The 24512-nt window shown below is 35.9% G+C and overlaps 1 protein-coding gene and 1 pseudogene across 3 annotated transcripts; both read right to left on the bottom strand.

The window, feature by feature from the left end:
- Nucleotides 1-466: 466 nt before the first annotated feature.
- LOC137728270 (alanine--tRNA ligase, chloroplastic/mitochondrial-like) lies at nt 467-8114 on the bottom strand (annotated as a pseudogene).
- A 7588-nt stretch (nt 8115-15702) lies between these two features.
- Nucleotides 15703-22301, bottom strand: LOC137728703 (alanine--tRNA ligase, chloroplastic/mitochondrial-like). 3 transcript variants are annotated; one of them, XM_068467444.1, is made up of 13 exons: nt 22148-22301; nt 21198-21308; nt 20888-21096; nt 20355-20533; nt 19827-19905; nt 19271-19405; nt 19009-19158; nt 18715-18825; nt 17706-18623; nt 17218-17490; nt 16908-17117; nt 16600-16757; nt 15703-16249 (listed from the first exon to the last, which is right to left on the bottom strand). In XM_068467444.1, exons 1-13 carry the CDS (start codon nt 22281-22283, stop codon nt 15913-15915), a joined length of 3006 nt encoding a protein of 1001 aa, XP_068323545.1. In that variant the 5' UTR covers nt 22284-22301; the 3' UTR covers nt 15703-15912. The 3 variants fall into 3 exon arrangements, with proteins under 3 accessions (XP_068323545.1, XP_068323546.1, XP_068323547.1); XM_068467445.1 differs by having other exon boundaries at nt 21207-21308; XM_068467446.1 differs by lacking the exons at nt 21198-21308; nt 22148-22301 and having other exon boundaries at nt 20355-20544; nt 20888-21026.
- Nucleotides 22302-24512: the final 2211 nt, after the last annotated feature.

Raw genomic sequence — 24512 nt, 5'->3', positions numbered from 1 at the left:
GTTGTAAGAAAATTAGACCTATAAAAATATACGATTTAGGTCTATATTGTTGTGGGCTTATTTAATTGAACGATCTAGGGTTTAGATAGAGAGAAGGGAGTCGGCCACAATAAGGAAGAAGAGACACTGATTTAATTGTGAGGTGTGTTTGATTCACCTAATTATGCCTTTATTTATAGTAGTAGGATAGGTAAAAACCTTTTCCTTTAAAAAACATTTAATAGGTAATCTAGTCCTAATAGGAATATAAAATATTTTCTTACACAATTACATTCCTATTCTAAATATGACTGGAACACATATAAAATTATTATTATTATTATTATTTTTTGTTGGACCTATATATATATATATTACTATCACTTGTATAAAAAATTAGAATAAATTATATAAAATTATCTCAATTATTGAATCAGTCACAATTTCATATCTCAATTCATCTTGCTCCAACAGTCTTTACATAAAACTAATTTGATTTCTTCATCATAAGTTCACTAGGATTTTGCCTCTCTTCAAATCCCATCACCGACTGGGGCTTTCGCCCCACAGCCATTTCTTCAATTTCTTGTTCTTCACCATTTTTCTAAGAAAAACCACAAAAAAAAATTGCAAATGGAGAGTTCCAGAAAGCCAAAACGAACCCCACAAAAACAAAACCCAAAACGAAAAACACAAATGCAAACCTAGAAAATTCAAGAAATTAGAATTTTTTTTTATAAATTACGGAAATTAAAATTTCAAAAATTCAAGAAGTGGCCATTTGAAAATTCGCCCAGAACTCTGGATTTTCGAAATCCTCCATAATAATAATTGAAGAATGGAAGTTCATTACAGTCCAATTTTTTTCTTTTTCTTTCCCCTTTTTTCCTTTCTTTTTCCCATTTTCTGGGTTCATACCAAGATCACCACTTCTACAGATTCGCTTTCCCGATGCGTGTCAACCTCTACACCTTCTCATTTCCGTCTCCGTCCGTTCGCTTCTCCATCAACCACCATTCGATTTCTCCCAACCATCATTCGAATCGATCCACTGCCGTTTCAAAGAAAACCGGACCGATTTTGATGCCGAAGAGGACATGTATGTGCTCGCCGACGTCGTAGCCAGATCATTTTGTTGCAACCTCTACAAGAACCAGGGAGGGAGTCAAAACACCGGATCTTTCCCGTCGAACAGATAGAATATGTGCCGATCTGATATGACGAACTTGTTGGTCCGAATCGGTGGACTGGAAGGCGGCGGGTGGACGAGGAAGAAGGGGGGCGAAGGAGGACGAGGGAGTGAGGGGGACGGATGAGGGAGTGAAGGGGACGAATGACGAAGAAGGGGGACAGAGGAGGGAGGTGGGGGAGGAGACGATTTCTAGGGGAATGAAGAGAGTTTTTTTGTTTTTTTTTTTTTTTTTAATTTTGTTAAATAAGAATTAGTAATTTATTATTAATTAATTAATTTTTTTATTCAGGGTGGCAAATGAGTGGGCTCCATTTCTGCCACGTCATCATTTAATAGTTAAATTAACGGAAAATTTAATGAATGTCTGACATTGTAACAAATTCATTACAATGTTTAAAACATAAAGTATGAAATTGTGGTTCTATCGATAATTGAAATAGTTTTATGTAATTTATCCTAAAAATTAATATGAAAATTAAGTCAAAGTCAAGTCATGCCGTATGGACCGTGCGCATGTGCCAAAATTCTGGATACGAGACAATCCACCATAAAATGGGAGGATTGGGAAGAGATTTGATTTGAAAATGGAGAACCCCATAATTATATACATTGTTTTAAGAGAATAATTAATAGCCAATAAAGGACAGAAATATACATATATAAAACTTCCATGAATGAGTGTGCCAAGCCAACCACACCTTTACAAGATTTTATTAATTAATTTACATATTTTATATGAATATACGAAATAGTTGATGTTTTATGTGTAAATACATATGTAGCAAACTCAGCAATATGCATTCCCAACTGGACAACCGCTGGGGTGAATGCAGCAACCAAACTCACCTTCTCATTCCCTCGACAAGAGCCTAGAATCACAGCCGCTGGATCTCCTAATGTATCAAAAAGATATTCCGCGGCTTTTTTCAGCGAATCAGCGTCCGTATCATCCATGGACTCAACTAGTACTCTGTGACATGATACAATTTTTTTTCCCCAAAAGCAAAAACAATCAATATCAGCAAAAAAAAAAAAAAAAAAAAAAAAAAAAAAAAACTATGTGCACTTTTAAGTTCAAGATACATATCCTTGATATAATTAAGCTTTTAGAGTATCTCCAAATAAGATGTTAAAATATTTAAGTCAGCAATACCGTAATAAAAGACAGCAATAATGTTTTCTAACCAAGAAGCTAAATCTGATGTGGCATGACATGAAAAGTCATCTCTCTTCCTTGTTGTCAAATTTGACAACACCTTCAAAAAAAAAAAAAAAAAAATTATTAAATGTTTTTTTATTAAATTTTATTGATTTAAAGCATTGCTCCTTTTTTTTTTTTTTTTTTTTTTCATATTACCAATGTAATACTTGCTTTTAATTCATTTTCTTCATTCCCAATGCAATGAAATATAAATATCATTTTTTATTTTATGTTTTAAAATTTGACATATCGGGTAGAGAGTAAAACTTAAAAAAATGTTAAAGTGTTACATAAGCTTTCAAATTTAAATTTTAGGTTTAAAATTTGACATCTTTTTTTTGGAGACGGTTTTAGATGGATCCAGATCCTCTCCTAAGCTTATATATGCGGATCCAGTGGACCACATAATCGTGGCCATTGATCCAAATCGTGCGGTCATGAAACCAAAGGTTCTCTATATGCAAATCGTGGCCCTTTTTCTTGCTCGACAGGTTGCTCTTCACAAAAGATTTCAATTCCGATGTGGCTGTCTGCGTTCAACAACAACAACAATTCCTATGTATCGGAATGCTCTTAACATGGAAGCGTTTAAGACAAATCATTGATGACCCAAAATTTGAATTTTGATCCAAATGCAACAACCCAATTATTTAATTTTTGTTTTAATAGAGATTCTTCTTTTCTTGTTAAAAACCCCGATCGAGCTAGAGGAAATGGAGGTTTTTTTTTTTTTTTTTTTTTTTTTTTTCAACCATGGTGGCGAATTAGAAAGCATGGGCCAGTGACTTGGCGCATCTAGTTGTCAGAGGCTTAGAGCCAATGAGGCAGTCGCGTTCAACATCAGTTGAGGGGGTTTTGGGGCTTATAGACCACTTGGGTGGCTGGAACACGGTGCTGAAGTTCGAGACGGAGGAGCATTCCATATGGGAGAAAGAAGGCGAACAAGAAAGAGAAAAAGAAGTGAAGAGAAGGAAACGAAATACCGAAAGAAGAAGCTAAGAAAATAACTTTGATTTGGGAAAGAAACTTGGATTCATGACGATTTGGATCAACGGTCACAATTATGTAGTCAGCTGGATCCATATAGATAAGCTCAGAGAATCCGAATCCGTCTTAGACCATGTGCAATGGTGTGGGTTTACACCTAAATATTTAAGAAAAACTAATGAAAATGGTTTGAAAACTTTGAGTTTCAACGATAAGAACAAAATAAAGGATAAAGTGAATAGTGTCAGGATTGACTTTTTAGTGTAAAAATGTACAGTATCAGGAGCTTTTCGTTAAAATTCCCAAATTTTTAGCCTAGAAAGTTAGGTCGAGATTATTGAAGAATGATTTTAGTATAATTTTTTCGGTAACTTTTCAATAAATAAAATTTATGATCCTAATTTATTTTTATGAACAACCTAATATATTTCCAATAAATAATGAAAAATACTAAACCTACCTCAGGAAACATGAAAGTCATGGCACTAAATACTACAACAATTGCTAATACAAACGATAATTAAAACACTAAATAAAGAGTAATGAATGATAATTAAACTACCACATAAAAATTACAACAATTACCAATACTAATAATATTCATCATTATTTGGTTGACTTGGTCCTTGCCTTGGTGGTGGATTTCATGGTGAACCTGGGTAATAGACATTAGATGGGTCATCATCCTTAAAGATATTCTTTGCAGCATTCCTTCTTATAATTTCCGATTGCTTCTCATAGAAAAACTTCTTTCTATTTGGAGTGTATTTGTTGGGTCCTCTCTCATTACATCAAAATCAAACCTTTCTTGCACTAAATGGTCTCTTGTATCTTCCCGTGTCGCTTCTTATTAAAGAGTAAGCACATTCAGGCCATTAGATCTTTTAATTGTTTTAGCTGTTGGATTTAATTTTGGTCCGTTAGATTATTTTTTACCATTAGATTTTATCATATATCGATTTCACAATGGTTTGATGTATTTATAATTTAGGTTTCAAAAATAATATCTTGAATATGGATCGTTGGATCAACCAAAACTAGCCATTTGAATCGGTTTGGGTTGCTGACAAAGCTGTCAATGGTGGGTCCCACCCACTGTAGCTTTGTCAGCTTTGTCGCGTGCACTTGAGTTGGGTTCATTAGTGCACCGAGCATGGTCTTCAGGCAAGCACATTCATGCATACTGGTGAGCCAGCCGCATAACCTTGGCTAGTATTTTGGGCGGAATTTAGCCCCAAACACAAGTTTTTGGTTTACCCAAAGTTTAGCCCAATGATTTAAAAAGCCTTGGAGGATTTAAAATTTAAAATTTAGATTTTAACCCAACCGTTGCAAATGGTCTTAAGGTTAACTAATGCGGTCACGGAGGGTGGGGTATAGGGTTAGAATTAGACTAGGTTCATGAATTGGTTCCCTCCAATTTAATTGGAAAAAAAAAAAAAAAAAAAAAAAAGAGGTAAACGAGGAGGCAGATAAGTTACCCGACTGTTTTTGAACTCCCCACAGAAATTCCCTTGATTGCCATTACTGATGCTTTCTGAACTGCTATCTTTTCTCGCAAAGTAGAAACTTCATTTTTGCTCATCTGTAACTCCTCCAAGAGGTTTTCTACCCTATTTTTTGCTTCTTCAGCTTTCACCTTCACAAAGGCAACATACACAATAGTAAACACTTTGTTGCTTTCTCAAGGTCAGAACCTTGTTTACATGCACAATGGTAAACTAAACAAAGAAAAAAAATAACATTTCCCTTCACAGAACATAGAACAGTAAAAGAAAACATACATTGAGGGTGGAACACAGCTGCTTCATATGATAATCTCTGGTATATTCCATAAACGATTCACCAGCCACAGCTTCTATGCGCCTGATTCCGGATGCTTTACCTTGTTCAGAAAGTATTTTAAACCCGCATATTTCAGAAGTGTTGCTCACATGAGTCCCACCGCAAAATTCCATGGATATACCAGGAACCTCTACAACACGTACCTACAATACAACATGCCGCACTTAAGCGAAAAACTCATCAACCAGTTTAGTTTGAAATATCAAATATGCAATACATAGAATGTCTCATCAAATGCTTTGAATACGTCTATCTACTCGTACCTCTTCACCATATTTTTCTCCAAACATTGCAATGCCCCCTGCACCTTTTGCTTCAGAAAGAGGCATCACTTTCGTTTGAAGCAGTATTGCTTCTGCAACCCGGTTATTTACTAGTCTTTCAATTTCAGCAAGCTCACTGTCAGTAAGCAGCCGGCAGAAGTTGAAATCGAATCTTAAACGGTCAAAAGCCACCAATGAGCCAACTTGTGAAGTTTCATGACCTAAAACTTTCTTAAGAGCAGATTGCAGCAAATGTGTGGCGGTAGGATGAACCTGCAGAATGCCAAAACAATGTTCAGTTTGCAAGCTAATTTAACAGTTATGATATTATATACTTGATTGCTTAATACCATGTAATACATCCATATACACTGAAATTTCTAGTGTTAAATCTTGTATACCTTAGCATGTTGCCTTAGTTTTGCATCAACTGTTGCTTCCACTTCTTCACCAACCTGTAGAACTCCCTCTCTGATTGTACCCTTATGAATAAATATGTTACCGAATTTTTGGACATCTTTTATCTCCACAACAACCTTATGTTGGTTTTCACCTTCTGGAATATATAAAGTTCCGTGATCTCCAATTTGACTACCTGATTCTGCATAAAATGGGGTCTGGTTCAACCATATATCAGCATCACTTCCTTCGGAAACCTGCATGACCTTGTTCCCATTCACTATAAGGCCTTCCACTATTGCTGCTGTAGAAAGCGTATTGTAGCCAAGAAATTCAGCGTTAGGAACATTTTTCGTAAGATCAGCACTATTTCCCATGGAAAGTTTGACATCAGTATGTGCAGCCTGAGATTGACGACGTTGGTTTTCCAATTCAGTATGAAAACCATTCATATCTATACTTACACCACGTTCTTCAGCCACTTCTGCTGTTATTTCAACAGGAAACCCATATGTATCATACCAAAGAAAAGCATCCTTGCCGGACAAGCAAGGTATAGTCCCACTTTCTCTTGCATTTAATAATGCCTCAACTAGCATTTGCTCAAGAAATTTTTCTCCTCTCTCCAATGTCTTCACAAATTTAAATTCTTCCCTTTTCAACTCCTCAAGATTATGGGGTGCTCTATCTTTTACATCCGGATTGATGTTGGTGCTCATCTCTATTGCTTTTGCTGCAATGGCGGGTAAAATTGCTCCTTTGAGGCTGCCCTGAGAACCCCCCTTTTTAACAAGCCACCGAGCACAGCGAACAGACCTTCTGATTAGGAATTGAGGGACATAACCTCTTCCAGTATTTGATGGAACAACTCCATCTGATATCAGGTTTACAATTGCGCGTAAATGATCTCCTACAATCTGAAACAAAAATTTATATGATCAACCTCATTTTATTTTGAGAGGCGATATGTTTATTGACACAAATTTAATAGAAATTGCAGCATCTTACACGAGAGCTTACTTTGAAATTCAATTTTGAGCAGTCATCAGCTGTGTCATATGACACATTTACAATTTCTGAGGTCTTCTCTATATTGGTCTGATCAAGTCAGTTTCATAGTAGTTCGGAACCTCCTGAAGGATGCTAGCATACGCTCGAGGCCAAGCCCGGTATCTATATTCTTCTGGTTTAAGGGCTCTAGTGAACCATCATCCTTCTTGTTGAATTCCATGAAAACTAGATTGTAGAACCCTAAAACTCTGGTGTCATCATTGAGATCCTGAAAAACAAATTCATCCAAAATGTAAGTAAACAAAAAAGCCTTTAAAGTAATTCAGAATTTAAACCTTTCCTTCCAAAGAAAACAAAATTTTACGGAAAACCAATTACATACAGCATCTGAATGTCCCCTCTCTGGTTGGAAATCAAAATACACCTCAGAGCAGGGGCCGCAAGGACCAGTGACTCCACTAGTCCAAAAGTTGTCATCTTCGCCCATTCTTTTTATACGCTCAACCGGAACACCCACCTGAAGATAAATCTTATTCACATTACACAGGCGTATTAACTTGAAAAAGAAAGGCAGAGCTTAAGATCAAAGCAGAATGTACATGTAAGTAAAACGAAGAATGAAAGAGTGTATGAGAAGAAAACAATTCACCAACAAGGTTAACATACAAATCATACATAAAAGTAAATATAGATCGGGCTCGTTTCCAAAGTTTCTCTAGAAAACTTCTGCTCATAAGCACTTTAACATAGAAGCGCGTCAAAAACAACAAACCAACAAGGTTGATACAAATTGTACTGAAAGTAAAATATATAGCTCCTTTGGGCTAACCTTTTTATGCCAGATTTCAAAAGCTTCGTCGTCATCTTCAAAGACACTAACCCATAATCTCTCAGCTGGCAGTCCACATCTGAAAGAAATTAAACACATACAGCATGCACATAATTTAATTTTTCATGCCACAATAGGATAAAAAATAAGTAATTATAGTTAGACAAATAAATAAATAAATGAAAATATGCAGTGTAAGGAGACATTAAAATTTGTTGCATACTCTTTAGTTGAAAGCTCCCATGCCCAAGGTATCGCTTCCTCCTTGAAGTAATCTCCAAAACTGAAATTCCCAAGCATCTCAAAGAGTATATGATGCCGAGCTGTTCTACCAACATTCTCCACATCGTTTGTGCGTATGCACCTTTGCGCAGTTACTGCACGAGGTACTTGTCTAGGAACCTTTAAAACAAAGTTTCAGAAGATATTCAAATTTTAGAGTATTTCAACTTAGACATTAATAAGAAAAATATCACTTGATTAAGAACTAGTCAGTATGAATTCATTTAGCAATATTTTTGTCAATTTTTTATTAATCTATGAGGTGTCCGTGACTTGACCAGCTTAGACAGATTGAAATATAAATAAAGAAAAGATAAGGTATCTTTTAGTTGACCAAATCTGAAAACAAGAAATGAATTTGAACAACCCAAAGATACAAGGAGGAACAAACTACGCCGGAAAATATAGGATGACATTCCCGACAACTAGAAGAACTCATAAGACAACTTTATTATGATATCAAATTTGAAGGATATATCGATAAGTGGAAAGGACGAAAATGGTCCTAATTGGCTTAACGTAATTATACGAGGACGTATTTTATCCTCATATATTTTATTGAATTTCTTGACATTTTTGGATAGAGGATGATCTTACGAGCGCGTGGGCGAAAACCGTTCATGAAACAAAGTTTTAAAGAAAGAGTTATTAACGCATAAAGTTAGGGATATTTTTGTAATTTCATAAAAAAGATATTTTTGTAATTTAGCCCTCATTTAGAAGGCTCCAGATTTCTGGGACACTGAGATTATGCCACGTGTGTGGCTGAGATGAGAAGAAAAGAAGAGAAAGGGAAGAGATGGACGGCTGTGATATAAGGGAAAGGAGAGAAAAGGAAGGGACACAGACGAATTAGGAAGGGGAAATGAGGGGAAACGAGGGGGAAAGGGAAGAGAGAGAACCGTATCCCCTATGACCCGCGGACCCGACCTAGCCGGATTTTCTGATTCCGGCCACCATTGACGACAGGGCCGGTGTCAAATTACTCCTCTCTTTGAACCCAATCGATCCATCCATCAATTACACCCAAACCACAAACAAGTTTTGGTCCCTCTTCACTATGAAACCCTCAAAGCCGCCAAGGTTCCTTGGCGATGATCCGCCGTTTTTGAAGCAAAGTTTGTCGAAAACCACCACCAATAGACTCCCCTCAACCCCAAGAACAAAGCCCAAGTATTGGTTTGGACGTCAGAGTTGTTTTGGAGTCGAATCAAGAACACTTAATTTAAGGGTTTTCGGTGGTTCAAGGGCGATTTGAGGTCTTTCCCGGCTGAATTGGACCTTAGCCCAAGTATTAAAGTTGTTCCTCTCATTGAACCCTACTTTCCTGTAAAATTTGGTAATTTTTAGAGTTGGTCGGAATTTGAGGGTTTCCATTCTCTAGAAATCGCCACCCACGACGACGATGGCCAGTGGGCCGATGCTGTCATTTTGTGCAAATTTTGATATTCTAAATATGAATTTGGTATCCAATTGATGTGTTTCGATTGTTAAACCCAATGTTGGTTATTTCCATTACTTGAATGTCTTTGGAAATGGATTATAAATGAAAGGTGAACTACGAAAGGCTTGATCTCGCATCAAGGGTACGTAGGCAGTCTAACACGGGTTAGATGCAGCCTTACATAATTGAGATTAATCTTTTGTTGGGAAATTGAATTGATGAAAAGAAATTGGTGTTTAATTGAAAATTTAAATCTTATGTTTTGGTAACCAAATTTTGGTTATGGATTTTGTGAGTGACTAATAAATTTAGATAAAGAATTGTTATTAATGGTAGTAAATAAACAAGAGTTTATTTTGGCCTATCACAAAAATTATATCCCGAAAATAAATATTTCGGGGTGGGGCGTTACAAGGCTACCACCGTCACTGCCATGCTCGAGAATCTTCTCTCTCTCCCTTTGTCTCTTCCACTCTTATCTCCCTCGGAGTCTTTCTTCCTCTCTCTACTCTCACGTCGCTCTCTTTCCTCTGCAAGCCCAGACATCGGGTTACCATCACCACCTCGGTGAGACTTCAACGTCTACACCCCATCATCATCATCTACTCGTATGACTAGAAACGAAGGGCCATGCCTGGGGCTGACTTCTCTTTCTTTGTGAACAGTGATAGTCACTGTTCATCGTCTTTCCCAACGAATCATAGCGAATTATCGCCATTCTTGATAGAAGGTAAAGTTCTAGACCATTCGAATTGTCTTCCCCTTGCCTTTTGATGAAGATTAACTCATTTCACGAGTGTTTTGATGTGATAAGATGCAAAAAGGATGCGAGGTTAACAAGCCCAGTTTTTCGGAAAGGGATGCCATAAGTTGCAGGCCTATTTCAGGCTGACCCCGACCATGGCTCGATGTGATTTTGGTATATAATTATTCTTCTCTCTCTGAGCTTCAAATCCATATATTTTGTGTTGAAAATAGTTGTGAAATTGGGCTAATCGAAGTTGTGGAAGCTTTTCGGCCATATTTTTCTAGAAATCGGCAATCGGGAATATTCAGTTAACTTTAATAGAATATTCCTTTTAAGGAGGGAATATTTCGTTAAAGTTAATTGTTGAATGTTAATTGACTTTTGTTGACTTCTTCGAAAATTTCTCGGAAACCCTTGTAAGCTAATTTCGATACCCCAAGTCCGTTCTTTACATCCATTTAGTAAAATTTCAAAGTTTTAACGTAGTTGACCACTGAGGCATCTCGGTTGACTTTTTAGAGTTGATCGTTGACTTTTTACAAAATTTGCCCGGGACCCTCCTTAGCATATTTTGATGCCTTGATTCCAAATTTGCACTCCTTTTTTCTAAAATTTAATTTCTTTAGTGGAGTTTTTACTAATAGGTCCCAATATTATGCTTAGATGTGACTTCTATCAGAGGCTCCGGTTTTCCTAGCTCGAACGGATGTGATCTCGCGAATACCTGTGAGTAGATCTTTGCTTTTGAATATTATATATTTATTTAGTTTCCACATATATACTTAATAAAGAATTTTCTAGGTATACCTAAATTATACTATCATTTATAAGAATTAGCGAAATGACAGAGTTTACGAACTTATGTTAAATCTTACGGGATGCACATGTATGTGAACTATTATACTATCATTTATAAGAATTAGCGAAATGACAGAGTTTACGAACTTATGTTAAATCTTACGGGATGCACATGTATGTGAACTATTTTGGGATCTCAGTTAGGGCCATGATTAACAAATTAATGAATAGTATTATGTCAACTAGAATTATCGATTTACCATTGCACGATCATATTTATATTATCTGCTCATCATATGCTACATTGGTGTCAGGACTCGCCTAGACCAAGGCCAGGCTTCACGTGTATGTTAACATCACACTGCATACTCACTTTGGATCCATTGTAGGTGCCAACCCTGTCCTAGATTGTTATAGGCAATTAGGACTCGTATGTGATGTGCATAACGCCAGTCTTCACTTGATTGTAGTACAATAACGTAAATCATTATTACACCCGGTCCTGTTCATGTCAGAATATCTTTGCATGAACTCATGTGTTAGCATATGTTGATGAGCACTCAATATGATCTATTTGTTTATGAAAGATTATGTGATTACCGACCGTTAGATGTTTATTTACGAAACATTGTGACGTACCGAATTCTTAAGATATTGTAGGCTACGGTAAGTAATTTCATACTATACGTAGTATGTATATTTTGGAAACTATACTTTTTTTTTTTACAATGAGGGGTTATTATGTTTTTGAAAAGGCTTTTACAAAAATTTATTTTTAGGCCCACTCACCCTTGTTTTTGCCCCTCCAAGTTTTAGTAGCTGAGCTTTCGTATCGATAAGGATTCTTGGCAATCTTGGTATTGGAGGCTACCTTCGATGATATAATTCTCAATCCATTATACTTACTTTACTTATGCTCTGACATTGCGTGTGGAGCGTTCATTCCCGCTGACTGGCGCATTCTTACATTTAGGCACTTTTAGGTTTAAATTTACTCACATTTTCCACATCACTACATTTTATGGCTTCATCACCCTTTAGGTGTCGGCCAGTACGGCTTGATTCAGAGTCCAAGTAGACATTTCGAGTCAGTATGACAACCCGTCTCTAATTTTCCATGTAATTTCTTTCCCGAGTGTGTAAAATGACGATTATGCCCTTATTGGCAAAGTGGAACCTGACGTGGACGTAGTTATTCAGCCTTTAATTTATTTTTCTTATTATCATAATTAAATAGTACTCGTTGTTATGAATGCGTGAGAGCGAGTTAGACCCAAATCAGATTTGTAACGAAAAAGTTACGCTTAGTTAAAGTGCGTTAACGATAGGTAGAATTGTGCATGTGTGTATTAATTATTTAGTGTTAGAACTATTGTTTTTGATAAGATGAGCCGGATTGTGTAGTTTTAAATTGTACCAAATCTTATCATCTCATCTCTTTAAAATTTGTCTTGTGACCTTCACCACCACTTAGATTTTTCCCCATTTCTTCACACCTAATCAGAGACCTCCTTCTGTCCAATCATAAGTTTTCCTTCTTTCTATCTTCTTCTTCTCTCCTTCACGCCGAGTCTCTCTCTTCTCTCTGCAACATAAACACCATCATCAAATCTAATAGATCAGACCTCAAACCACCACCATTATACTTCTCTCATCCCACGAGTCTATCCGTACAAACCGATCCTAAAATGGTTGAGTTTTGAGTTTCCAACTCTGAGCAACTCGGACCTCTGACTCGGGGGTGGAATCTTTAATGATTTCCGGTTCGTATTACAAGGTTTTGGGAGATTTGGAAGCACCTACTTAACTCCCCGTGGCCACTAACCTAAGTTGGAAGTCAAGCTAACGTGTAGAAGCACGGTTTTGGGACGTTGGAGTGTGGCTGCGACCTGGCGGCATGTGAGGGCGCGTCCGACCTCGTGGCGGCAAGTGGTTGTCGTGCATGGGTTCGTGACGTCGTGTAGAATGTTTTCGTATATTTAAACCCTTTGGTTGAGCAAACTATGGGGGATTTTCCCAGCCTTTTAGTGTATGTCCTAATTAATTAATTAGTATGGTTGTTTCTCATATAGGAGAGAATTACCCCGAGGAGGTACAAGGACAAGCAAGGCTAGGAGGCTACGATTCGACTAGGTATCAATGAGTGGGCATTTTTTTTATTTATATATTACATATAAAATTTTATAATTTCCACAAATGCTTTTGGATTGATTTTACGCATATCATGCCATGTTTTATTTAATTTTAAAAATGCCAATATATTGTTTAGATTTATATATTGTCATGGCATGTTCATATACCATATAATTGCCCATCATGCATGCTTGCACCAATGTAGTACTCGCCCCGAGTCAGGCTTCACGTGTATGTTCACATCACACCGCACGCTCACCTTGGATCCATTGTAGGTGCCAGTCCTGTCTTAGGTTGCAATAGGCAACTAGGACTCGTATGTGATGCTCCTAGCGCCAGTCTTCACGTGATTGTAGTACTAGAGTGTATATTATGATTACACCCAGTCTTGTTCATGGCTAAACTTATCTGCATGAGCTCATGTGTTAGCATAGATTGATGAGCACCTGATTTTATTATGCTACGGTTGAGATATTATGATTGGCGTATTTCTAGATTTATTGTTGGTTTACATTTGATTTCATACTTGCACGTAGTATGATTTTCTATAAACTATACTTGTTTTACGGTAAGGGGTTAGTATGTTCAGAAAATAACTGTGTTTTATAAACTTTTGTTTTTGCCCACTCACCCTTCTGTTTTTCGCCCCTCTAGGACTTAGTTAGATGAATTCTTTGTGGCGTACGAAGAAATCTTTGGCTGTTCTGACATATCCCTAAATAAATGTAGGAGCTTATTTCTGGTTGTGTAATAAGTACCTTAACTAGTTCGATTACTTTACTTATGTCGTACCGTCATCTATACTCTGACTACTTATGTTTTATACGTTTTTCCCACTACTGCGCACTCTCTTTATTAGTTTAAATAAATGTTAGCTTTGGTTTAAATTTATCCATATTTTTATATATCACTTTCTTTTTGGTTACATCACCTTCGGATGTCGGCCAGCATGCCTGACTCTAGTCGGGGTGTGTCAATTTTTATTTGCAACCTTTTTTTTAAATTGTACCAATTTTCTTTTCAGTTTTAGTTTGTACCCATATATTAATTTCTTTTCTGTCCATATTTTCAAACTTTTATTTGTACTTATATTTTTTTAACCTTTTATTTGTACCCATTATTTATTAATAATGTACCTATTTGTCTTTAAAAATGTACCACTTTGTTATATGTAAAATGTATCCATTTTTTAATGTAAGAATTTTTATTTATTTATTTATTTATTTTTAATCTGAAATGTACTTATTGTTATTTTATATAAAATGTACATATTGAATTTTTTTTTTATTTTTTTTTTTATATAAAATGTACTGATTTCTTTATATAAAATGTACCACCTTTTTTTATATAAAATTTACCAATTTTTTTTAATGTAAAATGTACCGTATACAAATTACCAATTTTTTGTATGTAAAATGTCATTAAAATAAGTAATGACAAATCATGGGTTTTATTTAAATATAATTGATCTTAAGGACAAATCATGTCATTAAGATAAATTATACTTTTTTTTATATATAAATATAATTCATTTTTTAATATTTTCAATCCCACCATCATGGATTTTATTTAAAATCTCATTAATACTAGTAACTACAAATATCAAATTTTAATTTAAAAATTATAATAACCTACGTAAAAATGTATTATTGCATTAATTTCAGAGACTTCAAAAATTGAAAATCAACAAGGTTTCAGTCAAAGAACGTTGATAAACAATGACCTTATCCAAAGTCATCCTATTAGTTAAACCATAAAATAAATTAGTATCGAACCTACGAGATTCGAATCTAAAACCTTTAACTTATAAGTGATGAGGAATACACTTACTAGACCGTAATGAAATTCGTAACTTGAGAGATTGAAAAATCTAAATGAAGATAATTGATTAGTTTGTTTTTCACATCTGTTAGTTTTGTTTTTAGGGTTTTTGAGTGACTCTGGTTTTGATTGGTAATTGGGAGACTTGGTATATATGTGTGTGAGATTGTCATGTTTGTGTTTATTGTTCGTCTGTTTGTTTGAAAGTCAACACTTTTGATTTGCGGACCAGGAAACAAAATTATTAGTTAAATCACTAAAAGTTTGTTTGTTTTTTCTTGAATAAAATTATATATTTTTGGGAAAAAAGATATATTTACAAAAGGGTTTTTATTATCAAACTCGCTATTTACGAAATTTGAATCTAAAATTTTTAACTTATAAGCAAAGAGGAATACAACTAACTAGACCGTAATGAAATTCGTAACTTGGGAGATTGAAGAATCTAAAAGAAGATAATTGATTAGTTGGTTTTTTATTATGTCAAAACATTAATTTTTGCTATGTTTGTGTTATATGCGTCTGTTATTAACGTTCACACTTCTAACGTGCAAACCAAGAAACAAAATATTTGAATCAATTAGAAGAAACAAAATAAATAAGAAAGTAAGTTACTATACGTTAAATAACGGGAGAGAACCGGATGGTTACTTTTGTTATCATGCTATTAACATTGCTCGTAAGTAAGCATGATCTAAGAGAAAACCCAACGGTTAAAAAGTGTTCTCTCCCGTTAATGCTCAAAAAGTTACAAATCAAGCCGATCTCAGATAGGTTTTTATTTCCTAATCAAATGTGCAACTTACAACTGGAATTGGATGGCTGAGATTTATGGACTTATTTGCTATCCACGCTCTACAATATTAACAATTTCCCCTTTCCATGAAAGGAAAAAACAGTAAATCTGTATTTATATCCCCACCAGTATGACAAACAATATTCCTTTGGAGCCTTCAACTAGAACCCTGATGAATGATTTTTTAACTTGCCTTTTCAGATAGAACTGAGATGATCTCGGACCGAGCTTTTTCAAGTGCACTGGACAAATTCTCAGGCTTCCGCCCTCCTGCCTGAGCAAAGTTGGGTCTTCCGCCCCCTCCACCACCACACAACTTAGCTATGGGCCCTATGAACTTCCCCGCCTGTATTCCCAAATTGACAACTCCTGGGGTGAATGCGGCAACCAGGCTTACCTTCTCATCACCTGGACAAGAGCCCAGAATGACAGCTGCCGGATCTTCTAGCGTCTCTATCAGATAGTCGGCTGCTTTTTTTAGTGAATCAGCATCAGTGTCTTCCATGGATTCAACCAGTACACTGTGATATGAAATTTCCACAAAAGAACAAGGATCAAAATAAATAAATAATCTGAAAAAACACATGGATATCCAGTATGAAGAGGAAGAAATATATGTAAATAATCCAATGAGGGGACTCAATTATTTAGGAACTTTTACATGTTAAGAATCCCAGGATTATGAAATTTCTTAGGCTATAATGCAAATTGCAGTGTTTAATTCACGAGTTTCTGAACGTTTAAAGTTTGGTGATTCCAATAGGTTAAAGAGCTATAAAAATAGTAGTTAAAGTCCCTGAGAAAGATAGAGCTTATTAGATAAATGGAGATATAGTTGCAATGCCCAAGTAAATTCGCCCCATATATGTACCTGACTTTTTGTGAAGTTCCCACAGAAATCGCTTTGCTTGCCATGATCGATGCTTTGTAAACTGCTGCTTTTTCCCGCAAGGTAGAAGCTTCATTTCTTGTCATCCGTAACTCCTCTAATAGATTATCTACTCTGTTCGTTACTTCTTCAGCTTTCACCTTCAGAAAAGCAACATTACATAATAAAAATTCTTGCTCCATTCATAAGGGCTATTAAGGACCAAAAAGCATTAGAAAATTGTAAAAGAGAAGTGAGGGAAAGAAAAAAGAGACAAAAACGAGATTTAAAAAAAATAAAACGAAACATACTTTGAGGGTGGAACATAGTTGTTTCATGTAATAATCTCTGGCATTGACATATTCAATAAAGGCATCACCTGCCACAGCTTCTATACGCCTGATTCCAGATGCAATACCCTGTTCTGAAATTATTTTGAATCCACGTATTTCAGAAGTATTGCTCACATGAGTCCCACCACAAAGTTCCATGGATACTCCAGGAACCTCTACAACACGAACCTGCAGCAGGTCAAACTCACCAATAAATTTCACTTTGCAACGTATTGGAATAAACACACTGTTTAAGGGATCAAGAGAAGGTGTGAAGCAGATTTCGTACCTCTTCACCATATTTTTCACCAAACATTGCTATAGCCCCAGCTCCTTTGGCATCAGCAAGAGGCATCACTTTAGTTTGAAGCGGTGTTGCATCCCCAACCCATTTATTAACCAGACTTTCAATTTCCGCAAGCTCGCTGTCAGTAAGTGGTCGGTGGAAGTTGAAATCAAACCTTAGACGCTCAAAAGCCACCAACGAACCAGCTTGTGATGTCTCCTGACCTATAGCTTTCTTGAGTGCAGATTGCAGCAAATGAGTAGCAGTATGATGAACCTGCAGGGAGCTAAGCATAGCTCAGTTTGCAAGCTAAAATGCTTTGATAGAATTTATTCTAATTGATTAGAGCATGCCAATAATAGATACCATATATTTTGACTTTCGTAGTTACAATTAATTCAGCTCAGAATATATAGATAGCCCTTATAGTTTTGAAGCTTGCTTAAAGTTCATAATTAAGGGGAAAACCAATCCTGCATGTAGGTTTGTACCTTAGCCCGCTGTCTTAGTCTTGCATCCACTGCGGCTTCCACTTCTCTGCCAACTTCTAAAGCTCCCTCTTTGATCGTACCCTTATGAACAAATATGTTACCCATAGATTTTTGGACATCTATTATCTCCATAACAGCCTTGTACTGGTTTTCACCTTGTGGAATATATAAAAATCCATGATCTCCAATTTGACCTCCTGATTCTGCATAAAATGGTGTCCGGTTCAGCAACACTTCTACTTCACTTCCTTCGGAAACCTGTAGGACAGGGCTCCCATTCACTATAAGACTTTCCACTACGGCTGTTGCAGAAAGGGTTTCGTATCCAAGAAATTTGGTGTCCCCAACATCTTTTGTAACATCTGCACTATTTCCCATGGAAAGTTTAACAGCACTATGTGCAGCCTGGGATTGACGCCTTTGGTTTTCCATTTCAATATCAAAACCATTCATATCTATACTTACACCACGTTCTTCAGCCACTTCTGCTGTTATTTCAACAGGAAATCCATACGTATCGTACAAAAGAAATGCATCTTTTCCTGACAAGCAAGGTGCAGTCCCACTTTCTCTTGCACTTAACAGTGAGTCAACTAGCATTTGGTCAAGATATTTTTCCCCTCTCTCCAATGTCTGCACAAATTTAAGTTCTTCCCTTTTCAACTCCTCAAGAATGCGGGGTATTCTATTTTTCAAATCTGGATATATGTAGGTGCTCAACTCGATTACTTTTCCTGCAATGGTTGGTAAAAATGCTCCTTCAAGGTTTCCCTGACCATCTCCCTTTATACCCAGCATCCTACCAGTACGAACGGCTCTTCTAATAAGCCGTCGAACGACATAACCTCTTCCAATATTTGATGGAACAACCCCATCTGATATGAGATATACAACTGCACGCATGTGATCTCCTATAATCTGAAATAAGAAAACTTACATGAGAATTCCTACCAATGTGTTTGATGAAATAAAAACTTAACAGAACATGGTTTCCTAAACTAGGGCATACTTTGAGGTTCAGTTTTGATTGATCATCAGCTAGACCATACGGTACTTTTGCCAATTCTGAGGTTTTCTCTATAATTGGATAGATCAAGTCGGTTTCATAGTTGTTTGAAACCTGCAAGAAAAACATGACTTAATTGATAAATATTGAACCAATTCATTTGATACTGGTGTTGCAATCAATGCATGCTGCGGTTAACGACATGCTCCTTTAGTTGTCTTGTACAACAGTAGAAGTACCAATTTTGCAAAGAAATTTATATACATTATCATGCAAAACCGGCAAATCAACTGATACCTTCTGAAGAATGCGAGCCATACGCTCCAAGCCAAGCCCAGTATCTATATTCTTCTGTTTCAAGGGTTCAAGTGAGCCGTCATCCTTCTTGTTGAATTCCATAAAAACTAAATTGTAAAACTCTATAAACCTCGTATCATCATTCAGATCCTGAAAAATAAAGTCATGGCAATGTAAATGAAGGAAAAATCACCGCTGTAAAGTAGTTCAGTATTTAAAACTTCCCCCCTGCAAAGAAAATTTTTGAAAACCAAATACATACAATGGCAGCATAGCCCCTCTCAGGATGGAAATCATAATAAATCTCAGAACATGGACCACATGGACCAGTAACTCCACTAGTCCAAAAGTTGTCCTCTTCACCCATTCTCTTTATACGCTCTACAGGAAAGCCCACCTGAACCAAAAGCCATGATATATTACAGTATGTTCTTACATTTGTTTAATGTAACATCAATTATATAACTAGAGATACACTTCAACAGTTAGTAAAGAACAAAAAAACACAAAGTCTCATATGATATTTGTGATTCTGATACTAAGAGCATATTGCAGAGAACAGAAATTTGTCTGTTTCATCAGAAGATACTGGATGTAGGCATAATGGTAAAAAATGCATGTGTACATTACAAAGGTCAGTCACAAACAGTGAAATGTTGAAAGTCAGTAGGAGATTTATCATGGACTCAGTTTAAGATAAATGCAACATGCACATGGAAGTACAGCAAAAAAAAGAGAAAATGGATGAGCAGAAAAAACCAAACAATGTTCTTCATAAAAGTAAAAGCAATTATTGGGGGACCTCATTAATGGCTAACCTCGTCATGCCAGATTTCAAAAGCTTCATTATCATCTTCAAAGACACTAATCCACAATCTGTCAGCTGGTAACCCAAATCTGAGAGAAATAAACAGGTTTTGCAGAAGTTATATTTTCAAAAATAGCAAGAGTATAGATTGATAAAAATATTCATAACCATGAAAAGTAAAGCATCAATGAAATACAAAAGAAACCATAGGACTACTACTAAAAAGAAAAGGGGAAAAGTACGGTTTCTTATGGGACTGGGCTTATTTTATAGAGCACGAAAGGGATATCCTTCTCAAATAAGAAAGATAATTTTTACGACAAGGAGTTTAGATAAGATTCTTTGGAGCTTCCATATGCAAAACAGTAAGGTTGTCTTTGATATATATATATATATATATATTATGTACAAAGTGAATTAGGTGAGAATATCATGGCTAAATACTATTCAAAGAATGAGAACAGCAATCATCCTTAAAACAATAACCAGAACTTTATTCACATTAATGAGCAATAAACAACATTAAGTTCTTGCATACTCTACAGTTGAAAGCTCCCACGCCCATTGGATTGCCTCCTTCTTGAAGTAATCCCCAAAACTGAAATTTCCAAGCATCTCAAAGAACGTATGATGTCGAGTTGTTCGGCCTACATTCTCCACATCATTTGTACGTATGCACCTCTGTGCAGTTGTAGCACGAGGAACTTGTCTAGGAACCTGAACAGAATCTGCGAGCACCATTAGAAAAGCTAGGGTTTCGCCTTAAAAATGTAAGGAAAGCAGCATGATCAGAATGAAAAAAAAAAAAAAAAAATCTACATAACAGAAAAATAAACCTAAATGAACCGATGTAGTGTATGATGTCTATCACAATATAGCAGGTCAAAATTACCCTAACTTTGGGTTCTAAATGACCTTGATGCCATTAAAATGTATTTTGAGTGTAGACAATATATTCATAAACATCTTAATTACTTCATGGATAATTTTACTTTCACAATTGACGCTGTAATGATTTCAATGGATAAAATAACTATCTCATGACAAGTTTCTAGAAAGTCTGTGTCATACCTGACCAAGGAATATGGGCTTAAATTGGAGCATTCCCGCAATCGTTAGCAGAACTGTGGGATCATCTGGCACAAGAGAAGCACTTGGAAGAACCTTATGACCACGGGCAGCATAAAAATCAAGAAACCGACGGCGTATGGAATCCCCACTCACAGAGAGATCTTTGGACTTACCCTCCACCAGTTCATCAGTTGCAGACTGAACAGATGCTGAAAAGTAATGCAAGTAAAAACAATATCCTATGAAGATAAAATCTCAACAATAATCAATAAGCTCTTCAACCAAAACGTATCCAATTAGCTACAGCAACCTGATGTACTTTTAGTACTAAACTTCATGCTCCGAACTTGTGTTACAACACAATGCCTGCTGGGAAATACATTGGAAGAGAAGAGGGCTACGTTTGCTGTGGTAATGAAGCCTGAAAAAAAAAAAGTTCCCAAAATCATGGCTGTTCAGAAACTAGTGCATGAACATGAAGTCAATGTAGAGCACTGAACCAGCCAAGTTAACATCATGCAATAAAAACAAAATAAAATTAGCGAAATCTGGCACAATTATGATGTGAAGCTGCAAGAAGGCTTGCTAGAGAACCAGATAAAAGTGAGACCTCTCATCATGGATGAACAAGGATTGTTTTCAGTTTACAACATTCAGGTCCATATGAGTAACATTCACTCCTAATACCAAAATTGTATAGCTATAACAATTCTAACAACTCATTTTCATTCCAATTTGCTTCCGGGTTATCCCATGCGAACGAATTAACAAAACAAAAATTCTCCAAATACGAAATCCAAAATATTTATGTAAAAGAAAGTCAAGAAAATACAATGGTTGACATAAGTTAAACAGCATCCCGAACCAATGTAGCGGATCTAAAGATGTATAACAAGAACTAATTTGCGGCAACCAAAACCCATGAACAATCAGGGGATTTTGAACGAAACGGAAAAGTAAAATCTGATAGGAAATTTCAATCAAAAGGAACTTCAAATAAAAACTAAGTGGGTGCAAAAAAGAAATCTTACGTCAAAAGACAGTCTTGCACCCAGAAAATACTAACAAAAAAAGAAAAGAAAACATTCATAGTAAGAGAGCTTGTAGCACCACAAATCGAGCTACAACAATAAAGAATTGAAAATTTCAACCAATTGGGCTTTCTGGTAAGAACTAAATAACAGCAGAAATCTCAGTAATTGCATAAAGAAATCTGTGAGTTGAAAGCAAAAGAGTAAGCAGAGTTGGAGAAGAAAGTACCGGTGGAAAGGCCCAATTTACGATTTGGGAAGATGTGGAAAGTTGATTTGGGCAAAACTCTTGAAGTGGGAAGTGGAATGAGAGATTTCCAGCCATGGCTACTGCACAAAGGCTGTGAAAGCTTCAAGCTTTCCATGGGTGTACTGCGATTGTCCCTCTTTAAGTATCGTTGTGCTGAGAAATTTCAAATGGGCGTTTATATACGTTGGAGAGAAAGGAGAGGATAAGGCTCTTGTAGAGGTCCACGTAATTGAGCGGTTATTCACATTCCGAGGATTGCAATTGATTTTTGGAAGTTTTAACGAAAAGTTTGTGATATTGTTCACTTAAATGAAAAATTATATTTTTACACTAAAAAGTCAAATTTGGTACTATTCACTTTACTCTTTATTTTGTCCTTATCGTTAAAACTCAAAGTTTTCAAATCATTTTTATTAATTTTCCTTTGATTTTTGTGGATTTTGGTAAATGGGCCAGAACAACGACTCAACTCGTTGTCTAAATGATCTTGAAATTATGTTTGGCTCAACTGTACTGTTTAAAGTTTCAATAAAATGTTGCCATTTCATCTCAAAAAAATGTTTTATTTTCTTTACATCTTAATTTGGTACTCAACCTTGTTTCAAATTTGAAGTGTATGAAATATGAAATAATCATAGCTGGATATTGGGCTTATGGAAAGAAGGTGGGACCGAATATTCCTTTTGTTCAACACTGAAAGTCAGAACTCAAATTAATTTTTTGTACGTGATCATAATATCGAACTCTTTTGATCCATGCAAGTACCATAAAAAACACTTTAGAAAAATTTTTCACGCTCAATCTCAAACAAAAGTTCGTAATCGACGCTAGCTCAAGCTCGAGTTTGTTTTTAAGCTCGACACGTTTAAAAACGAACTTGAGCCTTTAAATGACTTGACTCAACTTATTCTTTAAATGTGCTTGAACTTATGTTTGGCTCAACTTAATAAAAATTAAAAGAAAATAAAAACGTAGTAATATATGATGCCCACATTCAAACATTGTCGTAGTTTCCAAGTTACGGTGGTAATTAAATTATGATTATTTTGGATCTTTACTTGAGAGGAGGATTGATGGTTCGGTAATAAAGTTTAAGTTGTTATAAAAATATGTGGCTGTTCACTTTCTGATTCAATATATAATATATCAATAGGTGAACACTTTTTTATGTAAATTAAATAGGCAGTCTAATGAGAAGCAAATGAGATTCTGATTTTCTCCCCCCTAATCCCTCTCTTATCTCTCAATTTTTTTTTTTTTTTGTGTATTTTATTTCTAACACGTTATCAACACAACTGTCTCTTGATTATTTTTTTCTTTATTAATAGAGAGTTAACACCCCAAATGATATGCACAACTCCGATGATGTAATTTTTTATCTATAAATACCAGTGTGTGATGTGGCTATAGAGTTGTTACTTTAATATTGTCGTTGCTACTTTTATGCACGAAACTCTTTGGTTTTTTACTGCATACGAAATATGGATCTCCATGGATTACAACATATGTTGATCAATCTATTGTTATGATTGTGAATACATATGATTTCCTGACGGAAAAAATAAAATTGGCATATTTTTCTTATTTACTGCTTATTTTATGTTGTTAGACCATTCAGTTATCACAAAGAATATCAAATTGATCAAAGAGCCAACAAGAGTTGGTCCTCAATTTATGAATAATATGAGATGATGAGTTTTTAAGTGATGAGGACCTACAGTCCCTCTAACTCTCAACATATAATTAGATTGAATTTTAGTCTATTGATTTTCAAATCTTATACAATGATGAGTGATCGGTTTAAAGCCTCGTATACACAATGTTTAAGCAATTGATAAGTTCACTGGTCATAGAAACAAAGATCAGCCATTAAACTTTCTCTCATTCTGAGAGCTTTTCTCACCGGCGTGTGAACGTCCTCCCGTTCGTTCTTCCCGCAGCCGCCGACCCTAGCTATGGCCAGAGTCGGTGGCAGTCCTTCTCTTCTCTTGTCTCCTTTTTCCTTTTCTTTCCTTCTCCTCCTCCTTCATCTTCCATTTTCCCCTGCGGCCTGATTGTCACTTAACCCCCTGTGCATCTGCTTTCTTTGACTTCAGTCCCTTTTACACCTTCTCCCATTTCTTCCTTTCTTCCATTTTTACCCTTTGTTTCTTTTCGTCTTTCTTCCACCTTCTCCACCTATTCTCCTTCTTTCCACCTTTTCCCCTTCTTTCTTTCTACATTTTCCCCCTCTTTCCCACCACGTTCCCCATTCCAGATCGGCTTCATCCTTCTTCGGCTCCACAGTCAGATTTGGCTCCCACTTTTTTTCAAAGCGATTTATAGCGTTTCTCCCGAAAGGTGA

Source organism: Pyrus communis, chromosome 3, assembly GCF_963583255.1.
Source record: "Pyrus communis chromosome 3, drPyrComm1.1, whole genome shotgun sequence".
NCBI classification, from domain to species: Eukaryota; Viridiplantae; Streptophyta; class Magnoliopsida; order Rosales; family Rosaceae; genus Pyrus; species Pyrus communis.
This window is presented reverse-complemented; position numbering and strand designations above follow the sequence as displayed.